Source organism: Papilio xuthus, unplaced genomic scaffold, assembly GCF_000836235.2.
Source record: "Papilio xuthus unplaced genomic scaffold, Pxut_1.1 DF826949.1, whole genome shotgun sequence".
Classification (NCBI taxonomy): Eukaryota; Metazoa; Arthropoda; class Insecta; order Lepidoptera; family Papilionidae; genus Papilio; species Papilio xuthus.
In genome coordinates this window covers 2,219,545-2,240,189 of record NW_013531700.1, presented here as the reverse complement: position 1 = coordinate 2,240,189, position 20,645 = coordinate 2,219,545, and the positions used below count along the sequence as shown (strand labels likewise).

At 33.5% G+C, this 20,645-nt stretch overlaps 3 protein-coding genes across 5 annotated transcripts in view; 2 read left to right on the top strand and 1 right to left on the bottom strand.

Annotated features, from left to right (window-relative positions):
- Positions 1-3,495, top strand: part of LOC106120721 (ring finger protein goliath) — a 55,945-nt gene extending 52,450 nt beyond the window's left edge. For both annotated transcript variants that reach the window (XM_013316107.1, XM_013316108.1), the window contains 4 exons: positions 31-127; positions 413-508; positions 791-906; positions 1,377-3,495. In XM_013316107.1, the coding sequence (XP_013171561.1) occupies positions 31-127; positions 413-508; positions 791-906; positions 1,377-1,470 (403 nt within the window). In that variant the 3' untranslated portion in view covers positions 1,471-3,495. The remainder of the gene's footprint in view (positions 1-30; positions 128-412; positions 509-790; positions 907-1,376) is intronic.
- Positions 545-15,319, bottom strand: Gcn5 (Gcn5 acetyltransferase). 2 transcript variants are annotated; one of them, XM_013316106.1, is made up of 21 exons: positions 15,073-15,319; positions 14,579-14,754; positions 14,130-14,256; positions 13,342-13,487; positions 12,649-12,873; positions 12,326-12,375; positions 11,726-11,891; positions 10,968-11,106; positions 10,696-10,779; positions 10,282-10,436; positions 9,743-9,875; positions 9,040-9,112; positions 8,893-8,968; positions 8,400-8,544; positions 7,928-8,088; positions 7,555-7,632; positions 7,295-7,420; positions 6,893-6,983; positions 6,347-6,473; positions 5,793-5,887; positions 545-604 (listed from the first exon to the last, which is right to left on the bottom strand). In XM_013316106.1, the coding sequence occupies exons 1-20, from the start codon at positions 15,155-15,157 to the stop codon at positions 5,821-5,823; spliced, it is 2,430 nt and encodes an 809-aa protein (XP_013171560.1). In that variant the 5' UTR covers positions 15,158-15,319; the 3' UTR covers positions 545-604; positions 5,793-5,820. The 2 variants fall into 2 exon arrangements, with proteins under 2 accessions (XP_013171560.1, XP_013171559.1); XM_013316105.1 differs by lacking the exon at positions 545-604 and having other exon boundaries at positions 5,291-5,887.
- A 3,460-nt stretch (positions 15,320-18,779) lies between these two features.
- NGR-A25 (neuropeptide receptor A25) overlaps positions 18,780-20,645 on the top strand; it is a 14,606-nt gene continuing 12,740 nt past the window's right edge. Inside the window, exon 1 of the mRNA XM_013315933.1 lies at positions 18,780-19,080. Within this exon, the coding sequence (XP_013171387.1) occupies positions 18,780-19,080 (301 nt within the window). The remainder of the gene's footprint in view (positions 19,081-20,645) is intronic.

The following is a 20,645-nucleotide window of genomic DNA, read 5'->3' as shown; positions in this document are numbered from 1 at the left end:
GAGAAGATAATCCTTGTTTATTGTCAACAGACACAACTTCCACAAGAACTGCATCGATCCGTGGCTGCTGGAGCACCGCACCTGTCCCATGTGCAAGATGGATATACTTAAGTACTACGGCTTCGTGGTAAGTTATATTTCAACGATATAAGAATAGCGCCATCTAGTTAAAATAAAATGCATAAAATAATTGTAATAAGAATAACGCCATCTATTAACAAAAAAATCTTTAATTATAAGAATAGCGCCATCTAGTTAACAGAAACTTAGATTGAAATATAGTTTCTTTTTTTGTACCATAGTATTTTTCTTTTTGAGCAATATATTATTGTTTTTTGTGTTGTATAATACATTTAAATTAAAAGAAGTTTTCCAAGTTTTTATATGTTTATTGATAATGTTCGTTGTGCAGTTCACTGGCAGCCAGGAGAGCATCCTGCAGTTGGAAGTGGAGGAGGCGCGCAGCCGAGCGCTCAGCCCGGCGAGGAACCGTCACCCGCTCACACTTGTAAATATAACATCCTTTTTTGACAGCAAACTACGGGCGAATAAAAGCTTGACTATGCCAAATTTCAGCGAGATCCATGCAGCCGTTCTTGATTACCTTTGAACAAACATCCATACATCTAAGCTTTCGCATTTATAATATTACTAAGAAGTAAAATATATTCGTGATCTTCGTTTTATAAATTTTTTATATATCAGATCTCATAAAGATATTAAAAAAATAGTTTAAATTAGCAGTGTATTTATAAGTGTATGTAGTGATAGTGCGTTGTGTGTGTTACAGTTGACGAGCGACAACTCGTACACCGCGGGCAGCGAGCGCAGCAGCCGCGCCTCCTCGCCCGACGAGCTCGTGCCCTCCCTGCGCTGCGAGGACACGCGCCGCACAGACCACCACAGGTCACACAACACTTGCCATATTCTACTCACTGACATTCACCACAATGTGGTCACTAACACTTACCACATTCTGGTCATAATAATTAACATTATGTAATTACACAGTAGCAAGCAACTATTCATCGTCTTACACACGCATTTATCGTACATTGTTACTCCTTGCCAAAATGTGATACCAAAATTTACCATGAGTCTTTGAAGAAAACTTGGTACATTGCGCTATGTAATTATCTACATAAACTAAATGTATTGTCATCCATTTTATTTTATTTATAAACTAGCAATTACCAGCACTTCGTCCACGCGGTTTATCACCCGTGGATAGTGTAGCTTCCCAACAGGGAAAGATTTTTTATTTCGGTGCAGTCGTTTCTGATTCAATTCAATACAATAAACAATGAAATATTTAAACTTCATAATATGAGTATGACTTCGTAATATGATAAGGAATATTTGTTTTATAATTTCAGTTCGTGTACATCATCGCCATCTGGTGGTCCGAGAGCGGAGTGCTCGAGGCAGGAGACGGCCTCAGTGAGCTCGGCCAGCGACGGCCAAGACTGAACACGTCCAATATTGGCGTATTTGCCCATCATTTGCGATTGTGACGTTTGCCAAACTCCCCTCATCACCAGTGCCCTGTATGGATGGCCTCCGTGTTGGACAAACTATTGCAATCATCACATACGAGAATTGAATGCTGGTTGTTGGAGTTGGCGTTATGTTCCAATGTTTGCATTTGTGCCGTTTGCCAAACTATCTATTAAATTCATTGTGTGACTTTGGATGGATGACTTTCTATTGGAGTATTGACTGATATTGGTGATATTTGACGAACTAAAAGAAATGAAAGAAAAGTGTTTTTGCAGCTGAGAATGAGGCAGGAATTTCTCCTTTTAACAAGCTTCTAGACGTAGAATACTTTTGGACCAAACATTTGGATCGATTTGGCAAACATCTACCAACAATGGCAATGCGTAAATCTGTAGTTCAAGTGAGAGTGAACAGTGAGACGTTATGTGTTCATTTATGAATTAATCGCGTCGTAATTAAGTTTAACAAATTACAAAAAAAATACTCAAAAAAAGTTAAAAAAAATATCCCCTGAATCATACGTGCTCCAGTGACGAATGTACAAGTGATATTTTTTTGTATGGAAATGGACATGAATTAAATAAGTTTATAATTATAATTAGTTAGGAAACATCGCGACTCCGCCTAGTCAACGAAATAGTGTTCATGTGACACATTGTATGTCATTCGCAAGGGAATATGAGCCATTGTAATGTTGTACTTAAATACTAAATTCGTTTGAAATGATCTCATATATGTCTCCTAAATCATTTCACAATATAAAAAATCATTCAACTGTATATGTTTTATGTCTAATTTAAGACATATTATTGGTATATCTAAATAATAAAGACATTAGGATCTCTAAGGTCTGGCTCGAAGGACCATATTTTTTGTAACAAGGGATTTTTTTTCTTTCAAAGTGTTTTAATATATTTAAAAATGAATTATTTACTGGAAGAATACTTTACCAAACATTTCAAACAAGTTTCATTACTATTTGCTATGAATTTAACACTAACTAAAAATAAATGTTTTTTTCTATAGATAAGATAATCATATTTTGAATTAAGATGTATTGTTTCTGAGTATAATTGTATTACTTAAGTGGTTTTGTTAAGAACGAATCGGTTGTGGTGTCCCCGGAACGAAACGTTTGTCTTTGGAAAAATCATTTCCGTCCATAGATATAACGTTCTTACAATCATTTACCACCCAGAGTTGTCATTTAAGCAGCCACTTTGTGATCATTTAACGATTTATAATGCAGTAGTTACTCATTTTACTTTATCTTGACATCAATGTTGTTTTATTTTAAATGGTGAAATTGCTAAAATTCTAAAATTAAAAATAAAAAGTCAGAAAAAAATATTAGTTATTAGTTTTTATCAAGTTAAATTATATGTTTTGTCCAATATTTTTAAATGGTTAATAGTTCTAATATTAATCTGCGTCTACTTAAAATTATTTTTAGATCGAAAACATTATCTGAATATTTTGGGATTATGAGAATTGTTAAAAAAAAAACTTCATTTCATTGAATAGATGTGTTATTATTATTTTAATTTGGAGTTAACACATTTCACTATGTTGACGTAGGTGGTGGCTAGACTGTTCATATTACATATAATGGCTCTAAGAAAATAATAGATTAAAAAAATCTAGTCCGAATAACTAATGAGTTATTTCGCTTTTTTTGTTCTTTTTTAACTATGTGTATTTCGTTTTATATCGCGCCCACTTATCAACCAAAGCTGTAATCGGTTTTAATCGAATGATTAATTAAAAAAAATATATATATCATTCGTTCTTAATTAAGTTTTAAATATCTCTTAAGTTAAGTTACCGCTTTACGCCGTAAGTACTTAGCGGAATCCATCGGATTTTATATTAACAAGGAGACTGGTATGTACTTTTATCAACTAATATAAAAGATAAATATGTATTTACATTCCCTAAAATGTTCGTACCCCGAGTGTACATCAAAATGTTAATAAAAACCAATACAGTATTGAATTTGTGTTTTATTACCCAATAAATGACAGCCTCTTGCTACATATCCAGACGTACTAACCTGAATAATACTAGCGGTCGCCGGCGTCTATGTCTGAGCAGAATTAAAAAAATAGCTTATAACATGCTGGCTTGCATCATCTACCTTCCTGTGAAAGTTTGGTCAAAATCGATGCATCCATTCTGAAGAATATCCGGAACAAACGCAGACAGACACACAGACAATTTAAAAATTTGTTTTTCGTTATCCGCAACATGATATACATCATACAGACATTCCAATTTTATTATACATATTCAAAATGTAAGAGGATGAAAAAAAATCAAAATGATAAAATTGAGAAATATTTATAACATATTTTATAACAATAAACACAACGCATAAATAAATACTAGCTGTCGCCCGCGACTCCGTCCGCGCGGGATTAAAAAATAGATGTTGGCCGATTCTCAGACATACAGAACAGGGGGTGGAAACTTAGAAGAAGGACGATTTGTATGGAAAGTGGCGCCACCTTTTAAATCTTGGTAAACATCATTTCATCTCATGGCTAAGTTTGTGTCATCGAGACATTCATGTGTCATCAAACCGCTACGTTTTTTCGTATTTCTATTTCTGTTCTTGTATTCTTAGTTAAATGTTGTTTCATTCATTTTGTTTTTAATTAAAATGTTTTTTCGTGAAAAACGACGCTGTACGCAACTGTGTTTTAGATGGACTGATTATGGTAAGTTACAATTCAATAAAAATTTTCGTGTTATTCCCATACGTCAGACTCATTTAAACATTTAAATATTTTTGTATTTTGGTGTAGTTTTTAGCACCACAGTGATTTATACTTTCCGGTTATCATATTGAATGGTGCCCTACTTCTAATACATTTTACATATCAGTTCCTATACTTGACAGGAAATCAGATTCTGTTTGTTTGTTGTAGGTGCACATATACACGGTTTCCCCCTTCCTGAGAGACGGTCAGTGATGTTCAGAAAATGTGTGCCAATCACTGGAATTATAGAGCCATAAACTGATGTGTCTGAAATTTGTAGGTGGGTCTATGTGTGTATATGTAAAAAATATATTTTTTTATTTGTAAATTTTTATTGTAAAGCAAAATTTGCTTGCCTATGTTGTAAGAGAATATGTTCAGAGTGTTTAAACTCGCAAATAACTACAAATTGCCAGTTGCCAGCTTGCATGTGACTGAAAATATTTTGGGGTTTGGTTTTAATTACAGGGTATGCATTCTTTTGTGACCGCGCTATACTATTTATTACCGTAAATGTAATTTTCAAATATATTAAAAATTAAAATATTGAGCTGATATCTTGAAAGTCATTGATGTATATGTACTTGCATAGATTTAAAATTAAGTTATGTAGAAATATAATAAATAATGTACAAAAATATAAAAATATTTTGTTTTTATTTCCTCAATAATAATAGGATCATTTTAATAGAGGTATTTCATAGAAGGCTACTTGATATCGGCTCACTATATTAATAACTACATAAGTGGGTATATTATTTTTGAAAATTGATTTAATGTCAATTTTAACTTCATAAATTAGATTCCCACTTATCAGTTATTATTATAGTGAGCTAAATATGCGTGCCTAAGTATATAGGTACCAAAAAAAAATTAGTTCACCGATTATACGCATGGAGCGCCACAATCGCCGTGGATCCACGACTTCGTGCGAGTTGCCCCTCTTTCTATAGTTTACTTATTATACTCTTTGATACAGAATATGCTCACAAAATTTCATGAGAATCGGTCAAGCCGTTTCGGAGGAGTATGGGAACGAAAATTGTGACACAATTTTATATATAAGATATATATTTACAAATTACTAAATATCAAGAACTGCAGTAACTATTGGCAATAAATTACTACTAAAATTAAAATTTTATTACGATCTTTGTGGTTTGAAATTGAAATTTTGAAGATTCATTCAAGTCTTTTCAATCAGAATGCAACTAACAACCAACACACATATAAAAAATACAAAAAATTACTCAACCTAAAGGTTAAAAAATTTGAATGTCACTTCGACATAATTTTATGTGTTTTAAATATATTAGAACACTCAATAAAACAGATTAAAAAAAAGTTACTTTTGAATTCTTATTCAAAACAGCAAAAAATCACATTTAACCATTCCAATTACTTAAGTATTTTCTATAACAACTCATAATAGATACGAACCTACAACTTTATTTATCATTCCGTAACTTTAACCAACAGTCTAATGGCGCTAAACACACTATTATATAAAAAGACCTATACATTATGTACCTGTGCTTTGTACAAACTCGTTCAGCCATCATTTGTCCCATAATCCTGCTTCTTTCATCTTCGTTTGAAAATATTTCTCCAAGAGATTCGCACATCTGGAAGAAAACAACTACGTATACAAGAAATATAAAAATTACGAAAATCGATTTTGTATTAATCATTCACCTATTAATTCTACACCTATACATACATCTTCCATACATTCTTGTTTTTTTTTTATATTTTGAAACTTGAATTGAACAAATTGTTCCATTTTTTGATATTAAAACTTGCTATTAATTTTTCTTTCCAACGCTGTTTCGAGGTCATCTATGTATGTATATCTTAATTATTGGTACTAAAGTTAATTAATTATAATCATACTAGCTGTCGCCCGCGAATCTGTCTGCGTGGAATAAAAAAAAACTTAATCAGAAGGTCTCTTTAGCCCCCTGATTATTTCCTACATATATGCCAAATTTCTTCAAGATCCGTTGAGCAGTTCTGAAGATACCTTCTTACATCCATCCATCCATACATTCGCATAATATAAATAAGATTTATCTATTAGTAACCTGTAGTAGTCGGTGTCAGGAGAGTTGTAGAGTCTGCAGTTTGTGAATATCCGCGTCATGTCAGCTATGAACAGCCGCTTTGACACGTAATATCGGGACTTCAGCCGCTCGCCCATCGTGCGCAGATCTACGTAAATACATATGACAAATCACATTATATAGTGTGTATAGAATTAAGAAAATAGCCTATAACAAACCTCCATACATCGTCTACTTTCCCATCAAAGTCCCGTCAAAATCAGTCCAAACGTTCCGGAGATTACCAGGAACAAACAGAGCGTTTCGGAGAGAAAAACAAAAAATTAAAAAAAAAAGATTTTTCGTTATATATGGAAATTTTCTATACTACAAACAGACACTCTAATTTTCTAAATATGTATAGACTAGCTGAGCCGGACATGTTAGCAAGAAGTTTAATTAGAAAATTCTTTTTCTTCCCAATGTGTGGAAAAAAAGGGACTGCCCTTAGTGTTGATTTTTCATATTAAACCATATGAAAAATGATCTTTTTGTCAGTATAAATTTACAGATAAATAGCATATTGACCCATAGGATATTTGATATGATCGTAGTAGTCGGGCACTTCTGTCTTGTCTACTGGCTTCAGGAAAGGCCACGCGGCTGCATGATTCTTCACCTGCAATAAAAATATTATATAGTAAATATACCATGATAGAAAAGAAACGGGTGAAGTAAAAGTCTTAATATGGGCGTTAAAAAAAAAAGAAAAATCTCTACAATTTCCTGGACTGAAAGCATACTCACACTAGGATAGACGGTGAATTTAAGAAAATAGAATATTGCAGTTTTTTTACAGTTATTTCTTTCTAAACCAACATATGCTGTAGTTACCTACAATATAATATTTAAGAGTTGGGAAAAACATATCCCACAGATGGGCAATGTAGCCCACAATTGCGTAATGTAGCTGACAGTTGAGCAACTGACCGCATGCAGTACGGCGCGTAGTGTCGCGGGCTCCGCGTCAGGCTCGGGCTCCGCCGCCGCGCCTCTAGTGCTCCGCCACCCGCTGTCTCGCAGCCCCGGGATGCACTCTATGGGGAGACTGCGAACCTGGAATAAAAATTAAAACTTGAGAACTATATCTAAATGCAGTCAGGCACTTAGTGGAAAAGGGGTTTACGTCAAATTAATATCAAAGAATATATATATATACATATATAAGGAGGTAACAAAGTAGTACTTACACCTTCTTTAAAGCAAGTGAGTCCGGGATGAATTTTCCTGATCTCTTTCTGTCGCATGTCGATCAATTTTTTAACAATCTGCAAATTGAAGTAACTGATAAGTCATAAGATACACAGTCTACTATAACAATAAATTATTTTTAATACAACTAATTAACATAAATACTTTGAATTAGAACAAAACGAATTTACAGCGGCTTAAGTTAGGGTCAATTGACCTCCTTCTGGTATAGTATAAATAAAATATAACGTATATGAAGTGCGTGTAGACTATGCGCGATTTGAGTTAGGGTCAACTGACCCCCTTCTGGCGTCGTATGACTAAGGTGATGTGGGTGTACATGATGCGTGGTTTGTATTAGGGTCAACTGACCTCCTTTTGGCGTCGTATGACGGAGGTGAACTGCGTGTAGACGATGCGCGGGTTGAGCTCGCAGTGCATGAGCGTGGCGCCCTCGTAGTCCTTAATGTAGCCCTGGTACATGGCGCGCGGCAGCTTTATATCCTTGCTGAAGCCCTGCTTCTTGAAGTAACCTGACAGTATTCAGATAATTAAATTAAAAATAAAAACAGTTCTTTGTATTTCTTTGTGTATGTATGTTATTGTAAAGTACTGAATGTGAGAATTTTCCTAAATAATGTAAATTAATTACAACATATTAATATTATAAATGCGAATGTTTAGATGAATGTAGGTTTGTTAGAAGGTATCTCCAGAACGGCTGAACGGATCTCGCTAAAATTTGTAGAACATAGTCTGGAAGAACACATAGACTAATAAGTTATTTTAAATCCGCGCGGACGGAGTCACGGGCGACAGCTAATATTTAGTAAATTATTCATACCGATAGCGAATTCGTCAGCGAATGTTAGGAAGTGCAGAATATTGTTCCGTATGTGGTAGTCCTTGAGATGGTTCATGAGATGAGTGCCGTAGCCCTTCACCTGCTCGTTGGATGTCACCGCACAGAACACAATCTCACTGAAACCCTGCAAATAAACATTTTATATGACAAGTACGTAAGAACAAAAATCGGAATCACGGTTTTCACTATTACAGTGGACATATCGTGTTCCTGCTTAATTTAATACACAGTTTGCAATATTCTTCCATACACCTTTATCATACAATCCATCCATACTTTCTTTGTCTCCCTCCACCTTTGTCCATCCACCTTCAATCTCATTTATGTGCCCATCATTTCAAATAGTATGTAAAAAATATATTATGCTTCTAATAATACTTGGAAAAGACATATGTTTGTTGTATATACGTTTTCGCTATATTGTTTCAGCAGAAGAATTTCACGTGTATTAGCAGTGTAAACCCACGGTTACCTGTGAATGAAATGTCCTGAAGCAAATCCCACCGATAGGTCGACCTTCTTTTATAAGAGCCAATGTCTTGTGCTTACTGGAAAGGAAACAATTGTCTTTAACCTATTTGTAAATAAATAATTTCCTATAAGGAAATAATTTACTTACGGATCGAAAACTAATTGTGATATATATTCTTTTGTCATTTCTGGCAACTGATGAGAGAATACGTTGTGAAGACCTGGAATAAGTACAATTTTCTTTGTATAGTCAAACAAGGATATATGACCCGACGAGAGGCGCTGCTGTCGCGGTTGAAAATGTCAGAATATATATAAAATCAATTTACAGTGGGTTTCTGGGACCAAAAACTTTGTGTAAAACATATCGTTATCCCTATATCTTTGAATAAAACAGAAATAACAATATGATTTAATCGGGGATTCTGATCTTAGAAATTCACAGTTAAGCACAGAAAATGACATGACAACTATACTAATACAAAGAGGATATCGTGAAAATTTTTTGACGTTGTCATGAGGGCGTTAGTGAGCTGTCAAAATTTAGTTTGACTTATGCCCACAGATAGCCATATCGGTCATAGATAGTCATAGACGCTTAAATAGTGGAAATAAAAGTTAATAGTAATAATAAAACTACCTGAATCAAATCATGGCAACGATGATCTGTTAAACAATATTGACATATGCAATTTTTTATTACCTTTTAATAAAAATAGCAGCATATGTGTTCTTCTAGACTATGTTCTACACCTATGCCCAATTTCATCGTGATCCGTTGCGCCATTCTAGCGATACATTCAAACATCCATCCATCTATACATTCGCATTTATAATATTAGTAAGTTTACCAATGAGCCAGAGCATGGTCTGCTTGTTGACAGGTCCTGTAAGTGAGTTTCCTATCACGTGGAATTCAATCATCTTGCGCTGCTCCTCCAACTTGGCAGCCTCGTCGCGCGGCGCTTGCATTTGAAACAGCGCCTAATAACATAAACGTAGTAAAGTTGGTAGAATACAGTAGGAATTGGTAAATTTAAGAAAATTTACATTTAAATAACATAGCATTAATAACAATAAACATAGTCAAATCTGTAATTTAATCGTTTGATAGGAAATGGAAGTTGGTAGTTTTTGGTAGGTTTCGGTAATTTTACATTACAATGACAACAATTTTACAGTCAATCAAGAATATATGAGTCGATGAGAGGCGCTGCAATCGCGATTGGTTGTCAGAAGATATATAAAACCTACTTAGACAGAAAATTATATAAAAATTAAATTTGACGACAGACAGGTTCAGTACAAAGAAGATGTTGACATTATTGGCGTTGACAGGGGGGCGCTAGTGAGTTGGTTCAGATAATCTTGTAGGTCCAGTGTGACTTACATCAGGTCCGCACATATAGTTGGGGTCTGTGATGGTGGCGACGATTTCTGCGACGGTGCGTTCGCTGACGTCATCATCATCCAGCCTCCGCCGCTTGCCGCCCGCCTCGCCCGCACCACTCACACCACGCTTTGTGCCTTCCTGCTTTATTGAACCTAGACAAAAAGTAGCCTAAGTTACTCCTGTAATAGTCTACCTCCTAGTAAAAGTCCCGCCAAAATAAGATCAGCCGTTTCGGACATAATATTTAGTTTTCCAGTTGGATAAAAAGTGCCGCGTTCAGATTCGTTATTTTCCACTTAGGGATTTACATTTAATTAATAAGTCGCAAATGGATCCTAGGCACAAATTTATTAATTTTATCTTTTAAACTTTTTTAATTTCGGTTAAATATAATTTTGGACTATATCTTACCTGATGACAATGTGACTGTAGTGAATCCATCTTTGCTCTCTCCGGACGGGGTCACACGTTCAAACTCGCCAGTACGACGAACACCTATTGGATGGAACCGTAAAAAAATATAAAAAAAAATAGTATTGCCAATTGTTTTTTTTATATATAAAAAAAAAGATTAAAGTATCACAGATTAATTTAAAAAATACTTTGAAAATAATAAAATGCCAAACTCTGTTTAGACTAGTTCTAGGTAATGTTGTTTATATTTTCATAAAACATATACTTACTATTTTTATTGTCAAGTATAGCTTGCAGATGGTTTGGCGGCACTTGCTTGTAGTCAGGGTCCCAGATGGGGGAGTTGGTACTAAATATCTCCTCTTCAAGTAACGCCAGGAAACGTGGGAAGTGTGTCAGGACTAATACCTGTAGATAATAATAATCTTATACATATATAAAAGAAAGACGTGTTAGTTACACTATTTATAGAATGGCTTAACCGATATGGCTGAAAATTGGTGAGGAGGTATCTTAGAGCCAGGAGACGGACATAGGATACTATTTATTATTATTTTTCTTGAATTTATGCCTTGAAGAGCTGCTTTTTATTTAACTTAGTCATATTATAAATGCGAATGTTTAGATGGATGGATGGTTGTTTGAAGATCTCTAGAACGGCTGAAGGGATCTCGATTAATTTGGCATACGTATAGAACATAGTCTACGCGACAGCTATTATAAAATAACTTTTCTTTCAGCTGCGAAATGGCGCACTTATCAGTGAGGTATTAGAGACTTAAATGTAATTCTCTTCCCCTTCCCACCCATTTCTGATAAGGGCATCACACTAAATTTTGACGTGGACGGGGAACAGGAAGGGGGAATATACTTATTTCTGTACATTTCGGGTAGAAATGTATAAAAACTTTAGCTTTTAGTTGATTACGAGCAGAGGTTGCTTTGCTATTTTATCTATGCAGGTTGTATATCAGGCAAACAATGTAAAATAATTATTGTATATTAATGGGGTGAATATGACACTTACCCTCTTCTCCGGTGGCATTCTGTCACGTTCAGAATGACATTTGTCCATTAATTGACGACAGACTGATTTGAACACAGCTCTCAGTAATGTCCGTCCGAAGACTAGAGATGTCTCAAAGTGGGGTAGCGAGTCACAGAATGCTGGTACATGACAGAACACTAGCCATCTAGAAATAAAGTGAATAAATTATTTAATATTATATACAATCTTATAAAATACTAGCTGTCGCCCACGTCTCCATCCTCGTGGAATAAAAAAATAGATGTTGGCCGATTCTCAAATCTACTCAATATGATCACAAAATTTCATGAGAATCGGTCAAGCTATTATATATATTATATTATAATATTTCGGAGGAGTATGGAAACGAAAATTGTGACACGAGAATTTTATATATAAGATTATACTTGGTTCAAATAAAATTATAAAGTACAAAGTTGAGGTTCCTACATTGTTTAAGAATTTCATTTTTTTTTTGCCAATTTTATAATAATGTTGTGAATTATTAAGAGGACATCTGGCTTATTATTTTTAGTAACTTATTCTGATCCGTCCTTCAACAAATATGGATTAATTATAATAACTGTTTAAATCACTCACCTGGTGTAGTTTATTTGGTATGCCGATATATCTTCTTGATTTGATACTTGCTAAAAATTTAATTTAGATTAATATTTTCCCTAACATTAACAATTTTGGTAGGTATTTTGATTTAAACATGGCAACACATATTGGTTCTTACCATCATTAAAAATAAAACAATTTTTTTTATTAAGCTGCATAAACGGTTGAACATGAGATTTGACATACTTGAAGTTGATGTGGGGAAGTAATCAATGAAAAAAACATCTTTCTAGAACGAATTATGTTCTAATTTCGACAAATAGTCAATCCCTAGTACTTATAATAATAAAGATACTTACCAATTTCCTTACACTGGGTGTTTCAAAATTCCAATGGTTAAAACAATGCAGGAACATTTTAGCTAAATCATACATTGTCTGCCATTCCCGTTGTGCTAATGAGTTGAATTTGTACAGAACAAAATTAGTGATAGCTTTTGCTATAGAAGGCCTTTCAAAAGGAGGCTGTCCTAATGGACCCTCAATACGAGGGTGTGTTCTTGTAAGGATACACTTTCGGAGTAACTGAAAAATTAAATAGTTTTTAAAATTTAATAAGTAAGTTATCCAGAGAGCCAATTTTACTTCTCCTTCCCTTCCCACCCTTTTTTCATGTAAGGAAAGGATGGGAAGTGAAAGTGTATTTTCAGGATGAGAGGTTGCGCGGGGAGGGAAAATTTCTGTACATGCTCTCTTCTGTTGATTACAGATAGGCAAACGCATATACAATTGCGTATGTCTATGGGCAATGGTCGCTTCGTTATTTCAGCCATTTCAAGTGGCTGCTTGCTTGTTTGCTACTTTATAATATAAAAAAATATTAATAATGTATTTGAATGTTTGGATCTTGACCATTAAACACCAATACAACTGAATGTACATAGATAATATCTGGAATATGTACAAATAATTTTCTGAAATGCATATATAGACAACAGCCAGTACTTATATAGATTAATTGGCATATGACCATATGATTATTATAATACCAACCTTAAATAAAAAGTAATAAACCCTTTTTGTGTCATGGTCATCCTCTCTATGCATAGACATGAATATATTCTCTACATCCACCACAGCTCCCAATAATCGATTCACCTCTGACACGGCCAGCCCTTGGAGGTGGGTCACATGTTTTTCTGTAATTACAAATTAAAGGGTTGCTGCATAACAATACAATTTAACTATTACATGTATCATAAAAGAGCGTCGGTGGCTCAGTGGTCAAGCACTTGACTTGCGATCTGCAGGTCCTGGGTTCGAATCCCGCCATGTACCAATGTGTTTTTCGATTTCCGATTAACATATGTACATTTATCCGACGTTCTTACGGTGAAGGAAAACATCGTGATGCAACCTGCACATATCTCAGAAGAAATTCAAAGATATGTGTGAAGTCAACCAACCCACACTTGGCCAGTGTGGTTGACTATGGCCTAATCACCCTTAACTTAGGGTAGGCTCCGAACCCCTCGGTGGGGAAGTATAGTGAGCTGATGATGAATGGTGAATGAATGAATGTATCATAAGATTTGAACCATCTGTCATGTAGTTAATCTTTAATTTATTTATTCATTCTTCTAAGATTTATTTGTAATCAGTTTACAACTTTAAGCAAATGTGAGTGATTTCAGAATTATTTCTTCATCAAAAAAGTTCTTCTTTTAAACAACCTTCATGGGTCTTATTTATTGCATGAGTTTATAGTTGATTTGTTGTAATGTTTATAGAAATTGTGATAATTATTATATATTACAAAAGGTTGAAAGTATTTGACAAACCTAAAATATGATTACAGTTCCGACAAGGATCCGTAAAATTGGCTAAAGGTTGGTCAGTTCTTGCATTTGCTTTAGCAGGCTGTTGTGCCACCGGAGCTTTCCATCCATTACAGGAACATTCTGGAGTCTAGAAAATATATATTGTAATAAATAAATAATGAATAACATGAATAGTGAAATAAACCAATTATTAGCTATTAATTCAAAATTTGTATTTCACTGCAATTTGAATTTAAAAGAAGAAGATAAGCAATTAATGTTATTTCAAGTTTCTTGTTTTCTAGTGTAACAAATTTATAAGGCACTTAGATATAAGTGAAATTAAAAAAGGTCTTGTGATGTCTTATCTCCAATCTCCAAGTTTATACATCTTCTGACAGAACAAACTGCAAACATGCCAGTGGCACTCACAGGGTCAAAAAGTTAGTATGACTATGTATTGTACTTACTTGGCAGGCAGAGTATATGGCCAATTTGAGAAGCTTCTTGTTATGTGGCCAGTTGTACACTTGCTGCTTTCTCTGCTGGATTCTCTGAAGATTAGACTGTCTCGAGGCCCCTTCGCTGCCTGAAGGGGTTGTTGCATTGCTAGATGTCGCGTCATCTGGAGTTGCACTTGACGTAGCTTCAAATTAAAAAAAAAATGTGTTTCAGTATTATAGGTCGCAAATTATTAGAATTACTATAAATTAGGGTTGTGTAGTATGACTTTAGCTTTCAACTAATTATTTGATTCATATTTATACGATTGAATTAAGTTTTATACAAATATTCGTGTCTCAACTTTTATTTTAAATAACTATTTTTATGTACTATATCTTTTCATATACTCGTTTGTCAGATGATATAGTTATTGTGATTTCAAAACTTTCTAGTACTTGTTTTCCGTAATAGGTAAATTTCAAGTTTGAAATATTGAGCGGGAAGTTTCATATTTATTTACCTTCTTGTGCGTGTCCTTGCGAAGAATCCGCCTCTGTGTTTGTCATTCCTATGTCACCTATGTCGTTTGTCAATTGAGACGTCATATTGCTTTTACGACGCTATCGAAGACAGTTTGTCCCCATTAAACTGTGTTAATATGGTTTACCGCTTTTTAATCACGTACAGATCTAAAATATTAAACAATTACACTTTACCAAAATTATATTTCCCCGTTGCGATGATTGCTGTCAAACTTAAACATCAAAGTTAAACAAGATGGCGGTAGAAAAAATTCTAGTGTTACCAGTTTATCAGGGTAAATATTACCGTAATTGCAAAATGAACCATGTTATCATATTGAGAAATAAAATAATGAAATATTGTGTGAAGGGTACTTTTAAACGGCTGTATTTTTGTATCGGCATCCTAAAAAACACCGTTATATAGACAAAAGGTTACCTTTATGAATATACCCCGTTCCAAATCTTAAATTCATATATATCACAGACTGATATCTTTAAACTCTTGAGGGTTGTGTGCAATGTTTGTAAGAAATATCCTTTTCGAAGTTGAAGTCATTCTCCTACCCATCTTTTCCTCAATCTAAAAGGGTGGGAAGGGCAAGCGCATTTAAATGGGGACGGGACGCATTGGAAGGGGAAAGATCTTCTTTCTGTGCATCCAACCCCCTGCCTGCAATCGGCAAATGCGGTTAGCAATGGGCAGTATTAATTTTGCTATTTTGATGTTTTCAGTGCTGGCATTAGCGTTTTGGTGTTTGCTTGTTTGCCACCTCGTATTATAAAAAAAAAACAAAAAGAAGCGGGATCATATTGGGGCATATTATTCTTTTACTTACAAAACTATAAATTTCACCATGAAAATTTTTTATTGATGGATTCTGATGTTTTGTAGAGTATAACCAAGATTTTCATTACAGTTTTTAAAATAAACGTAATAGAATTTTTCATCGCAAGACAATTTGTAATTTCCTTCTCGAAATGGATTCGTGTGAAGTAAAAAATTGATTCATTTACTTTAATATTGGTTTTTACGAAACACGAAGAACATCAATTATGTAACCTGATTGAATTTCTAGAATCAAACAATATTATTACGATAGCTGCATTAACTTTTTACCGTTGGTTTCTAAGGCCAAAACGTTCATTTTAAACATATTGTCATATTCTGTTATGTCAATAAAACTCACGGTTAGAATTTTACTATTGTCACTATCCTCAATGTGTATTGTTGCATAAATATTTAAAATTAAAATTTGTAATTTTACTATCTGTCTGAATTGCTGTTCATAGTTGAATTCAACCGAAAAAAAAATATTAAAATAAGTGTAAATATATGACTTATGAAGTTAATAACTCTTTTTTAATTTAAATTTTGAGTTAATTAAGAAATAAAGTTTTTAATATATTAATTATTAGTGATGTCTAACCAGATACCAGACGGACCACTTTAAAACAAATTTAATTACTGCGATAATGGAGAAATAAGTTTGATTGAGGCCCGCGGCGCTGTCAAAGCGGTACCCAAAGTTAATCAAGTTAGGTATGTCATCAAATAAATCTGTCTGTTCTTCTGGCTGTCTATCTATATAAATAACAAAAATGTTTGTATTCTTGTTTCACGTTCGTAAACTAGTGTACAAAATATCAGTAGCTTTGTTAGGATGATTGAAGGCGCTATTAAAGTTTTGGAATATTTATAAATAAAATCTAAAAAAAAAAGTGGTTTCTGAATGTTTTATTAAAGTTTTTGTTTTTTTTTTCTAACGTGTCAAAGCAAGGAATATCGGAGGTAGGTTAAATATTGTTGTATAATTTCTTAATCGAGTTTTATCTTTTCAGCACTTTTAAGAACTTATAATTAAAAATACTTTTGATGACTTTTTAATCTAAGTCTCAAAAAGATGTTACAGTACAATTTTTAGGAAACTTTTGAAGCCTTGATAGGTAACCTCAAAGATTATCACCATCAAAATTATTGATGTAAAAATCAAACATAATTTTGTTGTGATCGGAAATAGAGATACCAATAGATAATGAAACAGCAAATTAAAACTTATGCACATCATATTTTGTGTGTTATAACCAATAAGTATATCGAACTGTCATGGGTTTTGTAAATATAATTTTTACACTACTAAATTTACTCATGATTTTCCCAAACAAAAGCCCATTCATGTCTGAACGAGGATCCAATCGTGCACACTGGCAGCTTAATTAAAGCTTTTTTACGACCATGGTTTTTCGATTTTTTCGCTTTCATATCTCATCGAATTCGAAAATTGGCTCGTATTTTAAGAGTGTTTTTTTAATTAGGCAATCGCCTTGCCAGGGCAAACGGATGAAAGTAATTTCACCAAAAATAGTAATAGCATACAGCCAGAGTCTCTTGGAAAAGAAGGCTCATATTAATAAAACGGATTTCTGTTATATAGGATTGCGCCTTAATAAGTTACCTAAGAGTTGACGGCTGCTTAATCAGTTCAAGGACAAATTCTAAAACAACAAAAACTTTTTATTTTAACAGTGGTAGAGCCCGCTTTAACATCTTCGCACGAATCGGCCCGGCTCGTCCGGTGAAATACCACGACCACACAGAAGACAGGCGTGAAGTGGAAGCAATTCCGCGTTTCGTCTGATGAGTGTGCGTCCCGGAGGCAAAAATTAGTCCTCTTTCCCTTCCCACCCTTTTTCTTATAAGGAAGGGATGGGAAGTGGAAGTGGACTTTCCGGATGAGAGGATGCATGGAAAGGGAAAATATTTTATTTCTGTGCATCCTCTCCTCCGTCGATCAAAGGTAGGCAACGCATATGCAATTGCGTATGTCTATGGGCAACGGTCGCTTCGCTATTTCAGCGATTTCAGGTGACCGCTCGCTCGTTTGCCACCTTATGATATAAAAAAAAGCTCTATAACGAACTTAATTTCTTTTGTCTGTGCTATAAACTTTCATTTTAATTACATTCTAAGTTATATTAAAAATCTCTCAAACAGTTTACCTTAATCAAGTTAAAATGTCTGTCAAGTTACAATTTACATTTTACCAAATTAATAAATAATAAAGGAATAGCTGTTCAATACTAATACTTAATAACACCTGATACTTAATCCGGACTCAAAATTAAAGCTCAATTGAATTTACAAATTAGTAATAATTTAGTAAACGACCCAATCTTACAATAAAACATTGCTCGCGATTTGATTTCAAAACCAGAGATGACAAAGCGTTCTTGTAAGGGTGGGTCAATGGAAACTGACACGTATGACCTTTTGCTAGAAAACAGTAAATAGAAAACCCTTATCAAAGATTACAACACAGTTATATTAAGAAAATCAGCTTCTCTTTTCTATGCCGGCTTTGCATGGAAGACTCCATTACGAGGTCTATAAAACTATGCTAATACTTAAATCCGTGTATAAATTAAACGGATTAAAAAAATATTTATCTATCAAAGAGTTTCTACTCTATGAATTATTATTATTATTATTAGTCTATAAATTGTTTGGAAATGTTTTTCATAGTTTAGCGCGTTAGTTGAAAGGTAACATTCCGAAGGCATTTTGTTCTCAGTACGCGCGGGAAACCGTCTCGTATGGACATGCTTTCTGCGATATCGGAGCTTTCAAACGATTTTCAACATTACGAGAATTAAAAAAAATCCGTTAAATTATTTTTTTAACGATAAATAAATAGATGTTTTAAAAATGGAATTGAATTTATTTCTACGCGAAAACGAGACGTACGATGACTTTTATAGCCGTTGCAATAATTTGACTCATTTTGATTGTAGTGAAGAGGAAATGTTGTGGTGGATGATGGGGTCTCGAAGATTGCCATTGACTGAGATTGTGCCGATTAGTATAGTTTTGGTGGTAATATTCCTTACTGGAGTGATAGGAAATGTATGCGTTTGTGTTGTGATAGTCAGGAATCCCGGACTACATACAGCAACTAATTATTATTTATTCAGTCTTGCTGTTAGTGATTTGTTATTACTTTTATTCGGTAAGTATTAAATGATTATTTTAATGTATTTTTTATTTAAATTAAATATTTTTTTAGAAAATTAATTATTAATTTATTTGTCGTATAAGTAAAAATTTCTGTACATGTAAAATATACTATATCTGGTTGGTGGCACATAAAAAATATATTAGATAAACTAATATAATTCGTTAGTTTTTAGTTACAAACAATGTAGCTATTAACTTAAAACATTGTTTTTTTTTTAATTTTATCTGTTTTTCACTTTGCATTCACGCTAATCTAAGAAATAAATAATATTTTTTTTCAAAACCAATTTTTATAAGAAAATAAAAAAAAACAAGAATTGCATATTTATTTAATTTGTTACGCTTATTAACTAAGAAATGCATTGAAATATTTCATACCATTGGAAAAATACTTGAAAGAGCATTTCTTCATTTCCTTTGAAGTTTATAAAACATCGATAAAACAAGAAAAAGACGACTGAAAGATTTCTATTTGTGAAAAGCAAACGGAAGTAGGAAAAGTTGAGCTTTTAATTTATTTATAGTTTTTATGATTTCTTTAGCAATTTAAATTCTTGTTTTTTATGTTTGCACTTTTGCACTTTTGACTAAAGGATTTCTTGAATGAATAAGGAGAGAATATGAGTAGAGTGAATAAACACTAAGCTAGCGCGTACCATGTTTCGACCAAATCTCCACCAACACCAGGTGGGATCGTGGTCAAGTGCTGGCTTAACAAACGTAAAAAAAAAATTGCAATGGAACCACATCTTTGAATGACTTCGTTATTTATTCGAAAATTTTAATTGAATATATAGAAATGGAGACTGTTTCAATTATTGACTTTAAGTAAGAAATAAACGATAAATCTTGCTAATATTATAAATGCGAATGTTTAGATGGAAGGAAGAAAAGATATTTGTTAGAAGGTATCACCGAGGATAAACGGATCTCGTTCAAATTTGGCACACACGTAAAATATAGCCTGGAAAAATACATAAGCTAATTAAGTTTTTTTTTAAATATCGAAGTCGCGGGGTACTATATAAAATATCTCCTCTGCCCTTTCTATTCTAATATGGGTAGAGTATGAGAAATAGTCGAGGATAGAGATAGTAAGTTATGTTTTATTTCTGTCCTTTCGTTTTTAACGATAAGAAACAGTAATTGTCACTTTAGATGCTCGTATACCTGTTCTAATAAAAAACAAATAAAAGAGATCTCAACATTTTTTTATGTCCTCAACATCAAGTATTTAAGTAAAAAGCTATGCTTTATAGAGCTTATGATCTGAACAGTTAAATCGTACTCAGAGTTATTTTAATGGTAACTTTAATACTCAATTTAATGTAGATTAATTCTGAGTAGGACAATAAAAGTACATCAATAACTACGTAGCTTTTATTTTCCAGAGTCCGTAATCATTAAAGGCAATACGCGGAAATGTATTCGGAGCAATGGACTGAAATAATTTGCTTGCGCCGCTTTCTCCAACTGTGTGGGTGTCATTGACAACAACTGAACAAGCTTTTTATAACGAATATCGAATTAATATTCAAGATTTCAACTTGATTTTAA